Below are 15,792 nucleotides of genomic sequence, written 5' to 3' on the forward strand. Positions count from 1 at the left end.
GAGGCTTCTTCAAAGGTGGAAAGTCCAAGATGCCAGATCCACTGTCTTTCTTGCTTTGCCCAGCGCAGAAGAACCATAAGAGCAGCAGCTGAATTGGATTCAATTTTTGAGAGATGGCCTCTCCGGTGGGCTGCACAGCCCCCACCACAGCCCCCACCCCCGTTTTGTCCTGCCTTGCTCCTGAAATCATTTGGATCTTGGAGACTCTGATTTCTGCAAGCAGGTAATACTGCGTCGGTAAAAAATACTGAAGATTTATAAACTAATTTGGACCTAAATGGATCTCAATTTTGAAAAAGAGAAAACTAGAGGAGCTCAGCAATGACCTTGAGCATGAAGGAAACCCAGTCAGCGGCCAGGAGAGGCAGAGCAGGTGCAGCTCAGGCCTAGGGTGGGGTTCACAGCAGCCCTTTACGCTGGGGACACTGGAGGAGGGTTTGTCACCTGCCTCGCAGGACCCATAAATCCTGTGCCGAGGCCAGCCCACCCCTGGCAGATGTCACTGGGCCTCCTTCCTCTCACCTTCCCCACCCCGTGCCTGTCACCACCCCCAACCACACACACAGTACCGAGAATGTTCTTCTATTAAGTCAGTCAACCTCACCCCTCACTGACAACACTCCACGATCCAGGGAGTGCTCAGATTTTGCGCCAAGCCTTCATTTAGGCCTCTCTGCACTACTCTGGGTGACAGCTTCAAAATGTGAGGTCAATTATGCAGATTTGCCTTGTCTTGGGCTTCTCAGCTCTGTCCATGCTGACCGGTGGTGAGGCCTGTGCTCCTACTCATTGCCAGCCTGGGCCTGACCGTGTTCTTCCCTTCAGCTGTCACCTCTCTCACGAAGCAGTGCCACCAGCGTGTCCCTGCTTCTAGGCCACCTCCGCTGGACCACAAACAGCGCCGAGGCTGCCCTCCACCCCTGCTTGCTGGACTCAGCCCCCTCACTGGATGCCCTTCACCTTCCCTTCTCTGGGCGTTCTGATTTGCTGTTGCCTCATTCCAGGTCCACCCTCTGTCTCTGCACCTTTGTCTCCTGTGGCACCACAGCACTCAGCTCCAGGCCCCACCCCCTACCTGTCTTCGAGGGGTGGCTCCCAACCCCTGTGGGAGGTGTGGCTCAGCTGCCTCAACCAGAAGGAAATTCCATGAAGCCAGGCCTCCTATCCCAGCTTTTCTTCATAATGTTGATGAGGTAAAAACAGTCTGGGCCCCTGTCCTATCCTTTCTGCCAATAGCTGGGAGAACCAGCGAACTGAACCCCTGGAAACTGTGGGAGCAAAATGCCCCCCTCCCAAGACACAGTAAGGCGGGTGCTGTCAGGAGGACACGGGGCCACACAGGTTTGAACTAAAATGCAGGTGGAGGAGGGAGTCTGGAGGTACAAGTGCAGCTGTTGACAAATAAGGGAGTGCTCCCCTGGAGCAGGGAGTGAAAGGGGTTCTTGTCAGGTGAGGCACCCACTATCCCAGAGTGGAGGCCTGGACAGAGTCAGGCTGAAGCTTTGTAAAGAGGCCTTAGGACAGGCTGGATGCACAAGACTGTTAAGAAGTCATGCACTTGGGCCTCCACTGGTGGCGCAGTGGTTGAGCGCTGGGCTGCGAGGCTGCCCGCAGCCTCTGCAGCGCTGGTTGGTTCCCCGGCCACCGGCGAGGTTCCCACCAAAAAAAAAAAAAAAAAGTCATGCACTTGTGGGCCTCCCTGGTGGCGCAGGTGGTTGAGTAAAGCCGCGCCTGTGGAGCTGTCTGCAGCCTCTGTAGCACGATTCAATCCCGGCCTGCCGGCGAGAATCCCACATGGCGCAGCAGACCTCTCCTGTCTCGCCCGCTGCTCCCCTCAGCAGTGTATTTCATCAGTCTGCCTGTTCTGTCCCCTGCTCTGTCTCTGGTGAATCCGGTTAGAGAAAGCACCACACCAGCCAAATATCGCTCTCCCAGGGAGGGGGGACTTTGGGAGGAATGTTGTGTCTGATTCTGCACATTCAGTTTCTGAGACAGGCCTCTCAGCCCATTGTTCTCAAATGCCTGTAGTTTATATCTCAGTGGAAAGGGTTAAAACTCACTAGCTTCCCTGCTTGTGAAAAGCCTCGGTTAGATGTCTGTTGTGTGCAGATCGTAGATTCTGCTTTTCAAACCGGCGTTGCAGGGCTGATTTATGGCTGGCATTGATTCATCTCATGTTCTGCTTAGAACAGAAATGAGTATAATCCATAACCATTTGTTTCTCCCCAAGGCCGTGGGCTAGAAGAGGATATTGATTTGGAAGAGTTACTCATACTGACCAAAGATGTTTGCCGGCCCAGTTTAGCAAAGGACGCTGCTGACTCAGAGGCCTTGAGAACATTCAGTTCTGAGATGCAGGGACTGATGATGAATAGAACTCGCCTCAGACCACCTCTCCCGGGTCTGAAAGTCTGGTCCTCAGGCCAGCAGCCCCCCCTCACCTGGGAGCTTGGTAGAGATGTGAATTCTTGAGCCCCGTGCCTGACCTGTGAATCAGAAACAGGGGGCTGGGAGAGCCCAGCCTCCATTTTTGTTTGTTTGTTTGTTGAATTTTTATTGCGGCAACACTGGTGTCTGACAGGATGCAGGTTCAGGTGCACGGCGTCAGATTCCACATCCAGCATCTGCGTCAGCAAATCCTCCAGCTGGTTCTCATGCACTTCAGAGTGAGAGGCACCGTGTCGACCAACTGAGAAGGAAAACTGCAAAGGTAAACAGGTGATGGCCCTAACGGCACCTTCACCACCCAGGAAGCCAGGACTGCACAATGTGGGCTACTCCTATGGCCACTGGGCTTCCTAATACTGAACCCCAACTGGACAGACCCTTGTCTTGAGGCACCCAGCCCCCTAAGGGAGACCAGGGCACACCGGCTTCTGTCCAAACCCACCCACCAGGCAGCGCACCCCCTCCCTGGAAAGGAGTGAAGGGGGCAGAGGGCCAGGGGCTATGTCTATGCTGAAGGCGGGAAACGCTCGCCACCAGAGTGTTAGGCTTAAGTTCAGATGGTTAGCGCATAGACGTGATTCGCTTTCCTCCCTTTTGGATCACTGCACCCCCATCTACTTTGCTGGACCAGAACTGAGCCCCAGTGTTTACAAGGGCCAAGGGCGCTCCCCAAGGCACTGTCCCCTCTGAGGGGCTCCTCCTCCTGCAGCTTCTACTCCCCCACACCCATCGGCCCCAGTGGCACTGGATGGAGCAGAAGCCAGAGAGGAAATCCAGCCGTCAGCAGGGAAGCTGAGAGCTGACCGTGCTTCCGGGAAAGGGGGTTGATTCGCGGCTGGCGTGGCTGGCTGGGGCCTTAATGCACTTTTTCTTTGTATCTGAAAACCAGTGATCTTCAGGTGTCTCTTCTGCCTCTCAGGAGCCTATCTTGGCCATTCTGAGACATTTCTCTTTAGCATTAAAGGTTTACTACTCTCCATTCCCAAAGGAGAGAGCCAAGGAACAGAAAGTCTCCTCAAAATCATTTAGCCCAACACCTCATTTTCCAGCAGACGAATCAGAGGCCCTGTAGCTAGAGGGACTTGTCCAGGCTCCAACCGCGAAGTAGGGGCAGGGGCAGGGGTAGGCCCAGAGCCCCAGACAGTCCCAGGCCCAGGCCCAAGCCCAGTCCAGTCCCGGATTTAACCTCCACTGCTTGAAAATTCTGTCCTCCATAGTCCCAGAAACAGGCCCATGAACTTCTGGTTATATAGCATTTTCTATGACTGGGGTTCACTGATGCATTATAAAATAATTTCCCCTGAGTCACCAAATTATGAAATAATTTCCCCTGATTCACCAGTCCCAGCCAGAGCAAGGTTTGTCTGGTGGTGTCAACCAGGCATTTGCTGTGGGAGGCCGCAGCCCACGCTCAGCTTCCTTATCTGTTGACCTTGACCCTCAGGCTCTCTGATGGATCCTCAAAGGTGAGAGCAAGAGCAGATCCCGCACAGTTGTTCAGATAGTTTCCTGGTCAGTGTTCGAAAAGCTCGGGGGATGCTTTCCTCCATCCCTCCACTCTATATTGTTTTCATACCAGAAATATTCTCTCGGGTGTCCTGCCGCAGGTCACCCACTGTCCAGCTCCACCAAGCTTTCCCGATGAGTGTTTTTCCACCAGCTTCCACTGATGACCTAGGGAGACCTGAGAAACAGCTGCTTGGTAAGAAACCACAACAAAGCAAGTTAAAAAAGCCAATAACCAAAGCTTTCAAATAAACTATTTGAGTTATTTGAGAGCAGCTTATGAATAACGATTTGGCATGACTGCTGCTTAATAGAGAGGTTATTTGCTTATGTTCATGTGTGTCCTTTAAGAGGAGACTGTTCCTAAAAGACTAGATCTACTTAGTGCCCTTGAAACACATCAGGGACAGATGGAAAATTCAGCGTCATGTTGGCCTATTTCATGTGGTTTTCCTGAAAATCGTGGAAGGGTAACTTTGTGCCCAGTGGGTCAGTTCCGGCTGTAGAATCCCAGCACACTGGTTCCTGAAGGATGTATGAGTGACTGGTTAAACAGCTGACACATGTCACAAACGGTCACCCAATCCACCAAGCTCCAGGGTGCCAGAAGCAGTGCCACCAGGTGAGTTAATAATGGCACTTCACACCCAGATAGGGGCCACTGTACTCTGCAACCTTCTTTCTCTGACCACCTGTCAAATTCAGGGGAACCAATCATCCGTGCAATCTGAGAGGACAAGAACCAAAGATGGGCCTGCAGTGCTACCACCCATCAGCAGGAGAGCCCTCGAGAACGAACTGAGGTAGTACCTCCCAACCCGCAGAATCCAGGGGAAAGGAAAACCCAAGCTGATGTTAGAATATATTTATTGCTACATTTATATACAATTATACAAACAGCCCAGACAGGAAAGGGAATGTTGCATCAGTTCCTCCAGATTCCATAGTTGCCCGAATCAACAGAGAGGACACCATGGAGGTCGCTCTCAGTTCCAAGCCAAAAATAAATCACCTACTTTTTTTTTGAAAAATGGAAAATTCCTGAAAATGCTCTCCATAGGTCCCTCCTTACAAGCTAGTCATGCAGAAAAAAGGTGGGTTCTGAGAAGCTGATGCCTTCAGGCATCTCTTGATGGCACCTTGAAGACAGGTGCGGGGGTGCTGGCTTGGGACTACAGGGGAATGCAGAACTCCCAGGTCCTGGTCCATCTTCCTCAGGTGTGTCCCCAGGAAAGACAGTCGAGGGGGGTTGGAGAGAGACAGAATAGCAAGAAAGGGAAAACCAACAGTACACTGAGATGTGGAGAGAGCCATGGGCAGAAGCCCTGGGGGGAGCAGGTGTCCATTGGTGCCGCCTGGACTCTGGACGTGGGGGGTACACTTTCAGAGCGACAGTGTCTTGTTCGGCCCTGATCCGAAAGCTCGCCCTGTGTCAGATGCCAGGGACCTGCGTGAAGACAGAGAGCAGACAAGAAAGTCAGGCAAAGAAAGTGAAACTTAAATATCCAAATGGGGTTGCAAGGGACTGACCCTCTTACCCTGAACCCCACTCCATGCTTCTAAGCTTGAGTCATGACGGGAAATGGGAAGCTGCTAAGGAAATGCAGTGAAGAGTCTCTGAGACTCTCCACTGCCACCTGTGCTCAGTTGCTGTCATTGCTGGTCTTAGATGGCACCTCACACAGCAGACCTTGCAGGCCTCAGACCTTGCAGGCCTCAGACACAATATGCCTGTAAGATCACGGTGTGAACTTGCTCACTTTCATGTCACAGCTGGGCAGATCTTGATGGATATGAGCCCGAGGAACGAGGTCACTTATTTGTACCAGCTGTCTTCCCCTTCAGGCCACTAGTACCCCAGGAGTCCAGGAGAGGGGCTTTAGATCCTCTCTAACGTGGCCTCCTAACCTAAGCACAAGGCCTGGAGTTCTCAAGGTCACAGCCTGTGGGCCTAGGAACACCTGATTGCCAGAGGCCTTTGGGGCCTTTGGGGCTGATTGGAGATTTGGATGCGGTGGCATCGGAGGCTCTAGGGTTCTGTGCCTGAAGTCAGTGGAAGCTTGTCCAGGCTACAGATACCAGATGTAAGACCACTTCACCAACACCCCGACTCCCTGCCCCGGTCACAAGGAAGACAATTCAAGGAGGAAGCTCTGATGGAGAAGCCCCGGGGTCGGGGAGAAGAGCCAGAAAATGACTCCAAAGTGCCTGCCTTTATCCTGGGTCAGTAACATTAACATCATCTCTGGAGGGCCCTGTGTCCTTGAGAGGCTGCCAACAGTGTCCCATTCAAGCTGAAGGATGTGGCGACTGCCCACTCCCTTGACCCTTTAATAAACTCATCTCTAGGTAATTCAAAGTCTCTGTCTCATCTTGACATTTCTGGTGAGTCATGCAGAAATTTTCTTTTCCTACTTCTGACGACAATAGCACAGTCAAACTCACTCAAAGGATTTGCTCTAAAAGGCAAAAACATTATCAGTTGAAAAATCAAAGAGGAAAAAATTGCAAAACATCGGGCAAATTTTAATTTGAAGCATTAAACAATCAGCAAACAAAATGGGAAGAGTTACATAAATTCCTGCGCTGGAAGAAATGGTTTGAAAAAGAAGAGCCGAGACTGTGGTCTGTGACCATCTATGGAATGAGCTTTAGCCGAGGGTTTTCAAATATCGGGAATAAAACTAACACCTTGCACGAGGCCTGAGAGCAGGTGGTGACAGATGTGCACAGCCCTTCAAGTGGATTCTGAAACAGCGAAATGCTCTGGTGGTGGCAGGGGATGTCAGAAGGATTCTTGCCTGACCTGATACTCATTTCAGGTCGGAGAAGGAAATAATTTCCAGAAGTTCTCCAGCTACACTGAACATATTATGACCACTTTTTACTGTCACATGAAAAAATCTAAATATTATTCTAGTGGATATTTATTTCACATCTTAAAATATCTCAAATACTGGCAGCTCTCCTGCCCACCTATGACTCTGCAGGTGCCTCTCTTTTTCCTGTCTCCTTTACCTAATAAGCCTGTCCTTTAAAAGATTTTTAAAAATCTCAAATATGTTCACACCTAGCTAAAGTTGAGTTTCTAGAACTGGAGGAATGCAAAGTACCCTTTCAGATCTACAAGATAAACTGCATTGCTGTGGTTTTATTTAGAAAAGGGATTGGTCAAAATAGTTTGCCAGAAAAATGAGAATTTTAAGAGAGCCTGTTATGATAATTATGCTGATCAATGATTTTTAAATGTTTCCAAATGGAGATCGATGCATAATAGTAACTTGGCTTTTGAGCCAATGCTGGAATTCTTCTACTCCATATGTAAGTACAGAGCTCTGTTTTTAAGTATATTTGAATATTTGTAAGAAAAAAAAAAAAAAACTCCCTTCAGCAGCATGCAAGTGTCACACATGTGAGCCTGTACTTTAATACTCCACAGAGAAGGGCTCTTTCACAGAGGTGCAGGGCATTCCTAAAGTGGCATGTCCAATCGGTTTGCAAAGATTACAGCCAAATTCTCAAAATTATTAAATTGGAGGAAGACACTGTGGGTCGGCAAAGACCCCAAGAGATCTAAACTGAGAAAGACCATGTGGGGAAGTAGGGAGGCGGGGAGGTAGCTTGAAGGATTGACCCCGGCCCTTTCCTTTGAATGGGAATTCACCAGTCCAAGTCTCTGCACTACGGATGAGCAGGTTTCAGGTGTTTGGGCCTGCCCACAGGCTGCAGGAGAAGGTCCGAGGCCGGCGGGCAGCTGTGCTTACCTGGTGAGGGAAGCGCCTTCTTTCTCTTACATTTGCTTTATACTGCTTTGGCAAGAACGCATCTGGAACAATGCATATAGTTTGGGTCCCCACCTTTCAAAAGAGACATCCAGAGGTTAGAAAGGGTTTAACAAAAGGACACAGAAGGAAGCCGAGTAGTGTGAAATGCTAGCAGGCCCTCCTTGCTCTGGATTTTGAAGGGTCTGCTTGGTAACCAAACTGCCAAAGTCATCACCTTCCTAATCCTTAACCTCTCACTGTTTTTCAGTCCACTTTTGAATCGCCACTACTACAAAGTGGAAAGAATACTTTTAAATCCCCCCTTTTACATAAAGGCTAGAGTTCACAAACTAGCCAGTCTCAGGAGAATGACAGATCTCGAAGCCATGCATCAAGCTTTGTGGATGTCAGAGCCATGCTGCAGGTCAGAATCCACACTTTACTTGAGGTTCTGTGACAGTGGATTTCAGGCACCGCCAGATGTATGGGCCCAAGATACTTTGTGGTGTCCTCTTTGAAATTGATAGTCGCTATCAGTAAGTGCATCTCCCGTATGCTAGACCTGCCCACTAAAAGACCGGGGTGGGTTATGACAAACAAACAGCAAAAACTAGCTCTCCTGCAACACAGTGGTTAAACAGATCAATTTCAGCCCAACTGTCACTGGTCTGTGGTCTTCAGCTGACTCACCTGCCATTCTCACCTGCAGAGACACCAGACACGGAGTTAACACTGGCATTGCTAAGCCAGCCAAGCTTGTCCGGGTGTCAGCTCTCTGACCGGGAGAATATTGCTTCTACTCTTTTCCATGCTTGTGGGTTAAGCAATTAGAAATGAAGTTACTGGCAAACTCTATCTCATAAATGGACGATGAAGCAAAAGGGCATCTCTAGTGAGCTGTTTCCCAGAGCAACCATCTTAAGAATGGCAGCTCCTTTCCAAAGCAGATTAACCCCTAGTGAAAAAGTGAATGAAATAGAGAAACCCCAAAGTTGTCAAAGCTGGTAACAAAGGAACAGAGAAAAAATGAAACATAACAGTTTCATGATTTTTCTTAACACTTGAGCTTGCTATTAAATTGGGGAGAATTAGAAGATGATTAAACAGTACTTGAAGTTTAAGAACATTTTCAAGGTAATTTTAAGTATTTTCAAGGACTTTGAAGGTTAGCAGAACTGACACCTTATTATATCAAATAACATAAGAATGTGTTGTTGTATTTTTTCCTTAGTCACCAGCAACACTCTCACCATGAATAAATATGATTGAAGTGGGTTTATACTCATAAAGAAGCAAGGGGAAGAGAAAGAACAAAAGCTGGAAAAGAGAATGATTTATATCAGTCCAACGAGAAAAGTTTGAGGAACAAGAGAAAGGAGGATGGGCTTAAAGTGGATAAATGTAAGTTATAAGAAATAAAAAAGAGCTGAGGGGTTGCAGAGGAATCTATGCACATTTCCCTAAAAGAGAAAGTCAGCGATTTCCAAGGATGGCCACCAGGTGGCGCTACGAGATTAAAATACCTTGGCTGTAGACCGCACCCCTCGAAGGGAATGTAGGGTGATACATACAAATCAGAGGGGCAGGATATTCTCAATACAGGTGTGCAGGACTCACGGAGCGACACGTCATTGGTGAGGACATATAGCAAGTTATCCAGGAACACAAACGTGCAAAGTTCCTGAATATAAGGTCAGCAAACAACATCAATTTCGTATCTATACACCAGCCATACAAAGTCTTCAAAATATAACTCTTACAAAGAGTGCTTAATAATACATTTAACAAAAGAAAATATATGATCTTGATGCAAACATTTAAACAACTTTACTGACAAGCATTAAGGAAGATATCAATAAATGGGATCATGCAACATGTTGTACAGATGTACTCTCTCTTCCCAAGTTAGTTAATATATTTCCAACCAAAGAGGTTCCCCCCTCTCCCCTTACAATTTAAACTACCTCTAAACTTTGTGTTAGAACAAAGGGCCACAACTAGTCAGGAGTTTATCATCAAAATAAAGTGAAGAAATCTATAAAGAAAGCTCAAGCATACAGTAAGACGAGTTATAAAGCGATGACTACAGGAATTAAGACAATGGTATTGACCTGGCATACACAAGTTGAACAGAACACAACAGAGGCGATACTGTGCACACTTGCTATAGGCAAGTTTTAGCAGCATATTGGACAAACTATGGAATTAGGTGTCAAGACAACTAATCATTGGGGGCCTCCCTGGTGGTGCAAAGGTTTAAGTCTCAGCACTATGAAGCTACTGGCAGCCACTGCAGCACAAATTTAATCCCAGGCCAGGGAGCTGACCCACATGGCACAGCAGACCTCTCCTGTCTCGCTGGCTGCTCCCCTCAGCAGTGCATTTCAGTCAGTCCTCCAGTTCTGCTCCCTACTCTGTCTCTGGTGAATCCTCCCACCAACCCCCACACCTCTGGCCTATACCCCAGTTCTTGGATGCATAAATAAAATAAATCTTTTAAAAAAAAGACAGCTAATCATGTGCTAGGAAATAAACTGAATATAAAAATACAAAATACTAAAGTTATTTCTAGCTGTACTAAAGACTTAAGTGCATTTAAAAAAAAAAAAACTTAGAAGGTAGTCTAAAAACCCAAAGCTCTCAGCATATAGAATATCTTTGGACCTCAAGGTAGGGAAGAATTTCTTAAATATGTTAAAGTATTCTTAAAAATGATACATACACAAAAGAGTTCCTACAAATACCAAAACAGGTTTGTAAATGAAGCTATAAAAAAATTTAAAACATTATCCATCAGAGAATCATGAAAATGTGAAAAGACAAGGCACAATGGAAGGAAATAGTTGTAAAACATTTAAATGGCAAAATATCAGTAACTGGAATTTCTGTGAACCAATTAGAACAAGATAAGAAAGCTGGGCCTCCCTGGTGGCACAAGGGGTTGAGCACTGCACTGTGAAGCAATCCACAGCCTCTGCAGTACAAGTTCAATCCCCGGCCTGCCAGGGAGCAGCCCACATGGCACTGCAGACCTCTCCTGTCCCGCCCGCTGCTCCCCTCAGCAGTGTATTTCAGTGGATCTGCCTGTTCTGCTCTCCACTCTCTCGGGTGAATCCTCTCACCCCCTCATCTCTGGCCTGTACCCCAGCTCTTGTATGCATAAATAAATTAATCTTTAAAAAAAAAAAGATAAGAAAGCTAACAGAAAACAAGCAAGAAAGCAAGAGTCATTAAAAGGAAGAGAAAACATCCAAAACCTGGAGAGGTAAGAACAATTCCCAACTACAGTAGAAATCACAAATATGCAAATAAAAAAGCACAGCAAAATACCATTTCAAAAAATAGCATTTTAAGGTCATCAAATTGGTGAAAATTTAAATATTTGGTGATATCAAGTGTAGTGAAGATGTGGCTATATCCTTACTTGGGAAAACAAGTTGATGGCTACATGGTCAAGTGAAAGAGGCAGACCCTGGAAAGCAGCAATTCCCTCCCTAGGTCTCAGCCACGTCCGGTGACAGACATGCATGTGGCTGTGTTGTGAGTTAAAAAGTGCTGGAAACAATCTGAGTGCCCATCACCGAGGGAATGGCTAAATCATAATGAACTCACAAACCGTCTACACTCCAGTGTGAAAATTAGCACACCTACAGACCTCAAGTGGTATGTGTGTGTGTGCACATGAATGAGTGTGCAAAACTAAAGTTCACATGCCATTATATTGCTTGTAGGTACAAACAATAGGAATCAAAGGATGATGTGATAAAGGAGGGGGTATACAGAACACCAACATTACCAGCAATGTTCTTGTCTTAAAACTGACACATGAATTGTCTGCTTTGTATATATGGACAAAATACATGTTCTATAATAATAATTATTTCTAGTCAAATTTCTTCCCCTAACATGGTTGTAAAATGATCTCTAATTTTCAGGTGTTTAAAGCAGCTAGAAGTTGATGGAGGAATTATACAATAGACAGGCAAATAATAATTTGGTTCTCAGAATCTTTGGTCTTTGAACTGTTAAAATCTGAAAGGCCTCAAAGAAACCACTCAGGTAGTGATGTCAGCTGTCACCCCACGGACACTGCTCTCCCAAAGCGTGGGGACCCTCAGCTGGTCCAGAGAAAAGGCACCTGTCAAAAGGCAGATGCTTGAGGCTCAGAGACTTGTGCCAGGCTTGCCCGGAGTGGGCCTGAGATTTGCCTTTTTAGACTTTCCAGGTGATTCTGATGTGTCCCAGGTCAAGAACCACTAGTAGAAGTGTATCAAACCACGAGTGGGATGTGGGAAAATCTCTTAATTACAACAACCAAAATTCTAGATATCCCAGAAGGCCTGGCCACTGGCCACTGGAGAACGTGACTTTTTAAAGTTCTTCAGCGATCAGCTCATGAACCAAATCCAGCCACTTCCCTATTTAGGTAGCAACTGTGATGTAAACAACATATTTTAATCAAAAGAAGAAATTCCATGACATGCAACGGCTATCCCCAAATCAGATCTCAGCATTCATAAGGCAAGTCTCCCGGAAGGCGTGGGACACCCTTTCACACACACAGATGGCCGTGTTTGAACTATGACCGTCACGCTGTGTGGTTGTGACCAGGGCTGTTTGACCCCCGAGGTGAAAAATATTTTATATTTAGACCTTTATAGAAAAGTTTGCCAAATCCTGCTTTTATTCATAATTAAAATCTACTAATAAAAATAGAACATGAGCAATCTGTAGTTTTTCTCCTAAAAATATTAATTTCATTTAAATGCCAAAATTTAATTTTAAAATCTAATAAAGAATCCCAGGGAAAGTTAAATCAGAGCTATTTTTATCTAAAAAGTCAGTCAAATAACCAACGTACAGCATCTGGAAAATGATTTCTCCAAATTTTTTAAGTGACAAAGAACTGGTGATTTATAATGAAATACTCTGTCGCTTTGGTTCTAGCCCTGAGTTAGCAATCTCTTCCTAGAGCCATCTACAAACTGCTCTGCTCCTCCCCAGGCAGACACTCTCCAGGCTCCAGCCTTCCTCCCTCTGATCGCCAACTTCCTGCCTTTTTTCCAGAGACAGTTCAGTGTGAAGTCTTGCTTAGTATCTAAAATATTTTATCCAGCACTTTACTGGGTGACAAAAATCCTATTTCTATCCACATCCATGTCTACTTCTTTGAATTTCACTTTCCTTTAGCTATCTCAGATCCCTGGAGCACAATTTTTTTTATTTCAAAGGCTTTAACAGTCACTCAAAAGAAAGGGGTCCTCTCTTTTCCTTACCTCCCCCTAACAGTAGATCCCATTTCGACTCCGTCTGTAATTCCAACTCAAAGACAACACACCTCCAAATACAGACTGTGCCACTATGGCCTCCTTTGGGCAGGTTATTGAGCCACAAAATGGAACAGGCCAGCTACCTTCCAGGACACACGAAAAGAGCCTCAGGACAGCCATTTCAGTACACACTGAATTTTTATGTCTGTTCCTCAAACGTCTATTGCGTTTTCCAACAGCGAAGCATCTGTCCTCCAGAGTCACCCTACCCAGGGGACATTTGGCCTAGACCCACCAGGCTTCTTATATGGCTTAGGAAGTTTCTTTCCAGCTCCACCTCACACCCCTCCCCCTTCCTCTGGTTCGCTCAGCTCTGGACATCATGGCCTCCTTCAAGGACATTCTGCTCCTTTAACAGGTCTGGCCCTTTCTTGCCTCAAGGGCTTTGCATATGCTGTTGCCTCTCCTTGGAATGCTTTAAAGCAGTGATGGTAAATTGATGCCCAATGGGCCACTTCTGACAAGTAGAGATATTGGCTTACAAAGCATTTTCAAAAGTTTTTACATAGCTGACATGCAATTTGGGAGATTTCACATAAAAAAATGTATTTCAACTTAAATTATTCTTGGAATGCTTTTGTGAAAAGCCATTTTCGGACTTATCTTGGCGAAACCAAGAATACCAGCAATACTGGACTCACTATGTCTGGGGGCCCTTTAGAGAGCGCTTGAGACTGGTTGTGCCTGGTGCCCACCAAGTCCAGGGTGCTCACTGGACCCTCGGGCAGCTGCACCGACCATCCTGATTTAAGAAGTGGGGGTAGACTTCTCTTCCCTCAGGGGCCGTCCACAGGCCACCTCCTTGGAGACTTGTTCTGACCTTTCTCTCCACAGATCAACCCCAAGTCAGTCCTTATTTCTTCCACAATATTGTTATAGACCAAAGATGGTTGAACATTTGCAATTTCACATGATTCAGCCTAACAGTACAACATGTAACTTTTATTCTGCTTCTTTGTGTAGCTATTACAGTAAGTTCATTACTACGAGGTCCTGGTCTTACTATTATTTCTCAGTCCTTGGTAAATACTAGGCACTAAAACAAGGGGGTGATTAAAAGGAAGAATTTCAAGTAACACAATTTCTTTATCAGCTCCAGAACAAACACAAGAATACTTACCCCATCCTGAGATCTCTAGAAGTTGCTCAAATTCTAAGTGGAATTTAACCCACAGACTAAGGCAGCCTGATCGCCACTCAGCTCTGCCGAGTTGGCTTTAGTCTCTGACTTCATCAGCCTCCGCTCACACAGCTGGTGTGCTTGATTCCTGGAAATTACTCCTAGGGCATCATTTTTCCTCGAACACGTGTCCAAGCCAGCAATGAGAACAACACAGCACCCATGCCGAGGTGTTCCTACACCCTAAAGGGGAGCCAGGGCAACTAAGTGCCGACAAGTACAATGACCTCTACATCCTTGGAGATGCTAGCAAGATGGTTTGCTCCCCGATCTTCCTAGGCTAGCTCTCTTTCACTTGTCTCACTAGCACCCTACTTCTGAATTCCTGTTTCTTCCTCGAAATCATGAACAGTTTTTCTTCTTAAATTATACATGAGTCCTCGTGACCTAACTTTAGGTACCTCATAAATGTTTAATGAATGAAATTACCTGAACAGATTAGATCATTCAAGTGACACATGGAGCACCCCTAGAAGGTAAATATGGAGAGATGTTCATTTTATTAGGTCTGACCCCACGGACTTGAGCAGGGGTGTGGAATGGGGTTGACATGTCAGTTTCAGACACCTAGAACTGACAGGTCACTGCTCAATGGATAATTTTCCTCTTCTCTGTACAGGTTGGTAGAAATATTATAGTGAAAACTATTCTAATTCCAAGGAAATCGCTCTGTTCTATGGCCTTCAATATGTTTTTCCCAATTGTAACAGACCTTTCCTGTGCAGGTGGCCCTGGCGACCAGACACTGTCCAGCTCTGTCCTGCGGCTGTGCAGTCTCTCTCCAGAGGGCCCTCGATACTGCCTCTCCTTAGTGCTCACCTCTCCTTTGGCAGTACTGAAAATGTTGACATTCGCCAAGATTCGGTAAGCCTACTTTCTCTCCCCCACCTCCCCCTGGGAAAATGTCATGACATTCCACCAGCGTTCCAGACCGCCAGCAGTCCAAAGAGCCACAGGCGCATCCCAACCTGCTTTCCCTCATGCTCTTCTAGTGTTTCTGGCACCTTCTAAATCGCAACTTTATTTTTTCTATACAAATGAGCAGTTACTGCACACTTTTCATGCCTTGATGTATCTGCATATGTAGTTCCTTCCATCTACATGGCCTTCCTATCCAATTAAGAACTCATCTTATAGCTGGCTTAGGGGCTGCCCCCTCCAGGAAGCCTTCTCTGGATCCCTCCAAGAGTACATGTCTTCCTTTACACTGTCAAAATTCATCCATCCATTCACTTAACAAATAATACGGACCATCTGTGGTGTGCCAGACATTGCTACAGGCACCGAGCATGCATCACTGCACGAAACAGTAAAATTCCTGCTTGCATGGAGCTTACAGTTTGGTGGGAAAGGCTGGACAATAAACAATACAAAATATAAAGGAGGTAAAATACCTAGTATGTTAAAGGCACGTATACAGAGGAAAAGTAATGGGTAGACTCTACTGGGGCAGATGGTGGTAAGGAGCGATCACACTGAAATGACAAGCAAAATCTTAAGTGCAATTCCAGGGAAAAGGGGAATATAGGCTGAGGGATGGGAGAACTGGCTAGTTTAACAGGAA

The 15,792-nt window shown here is 46.2% G+C and overlaps 1 protein-coding gene across 2 annotated transcripts in view; it reads right to left on the reverse strand.

Annotated features, from left to right (window-relative positions):
- Positions 1–7,744: 7,744 nt before the first annotated feature.
- Positions 7,745–15,792, reverse strand: part of RDX (radixin) — a gene marked incomplete at both ends in the record, with an annotated part of 44,696 nt that continues 36,648 nt past the window's right edge. For both annotated transcript variants that reach the window (XM_084249407.1, XM_084249406.1), the window contains one exon: positions 7,745–7,811. In XM_084249407.1, the coding sequence (XP_084105533.1) occupies positions 7,745–7,811 (67 nt within the window). The remainder of the gene's footprint in view (positions 7,812–15,792) is intronic.

The sequence above is a fragment of the Talpa europaea genome (assembly GCF_964194135.1).
Source record: "Talpa europaea genome assembly, chromosome: 12".
NCBI classification, from domain to species: Eukaryota; Metazoa; Chordata; class Mammalia; order Eulipotyphla; family Talpidae; genus Talpa; species Talpa europaea.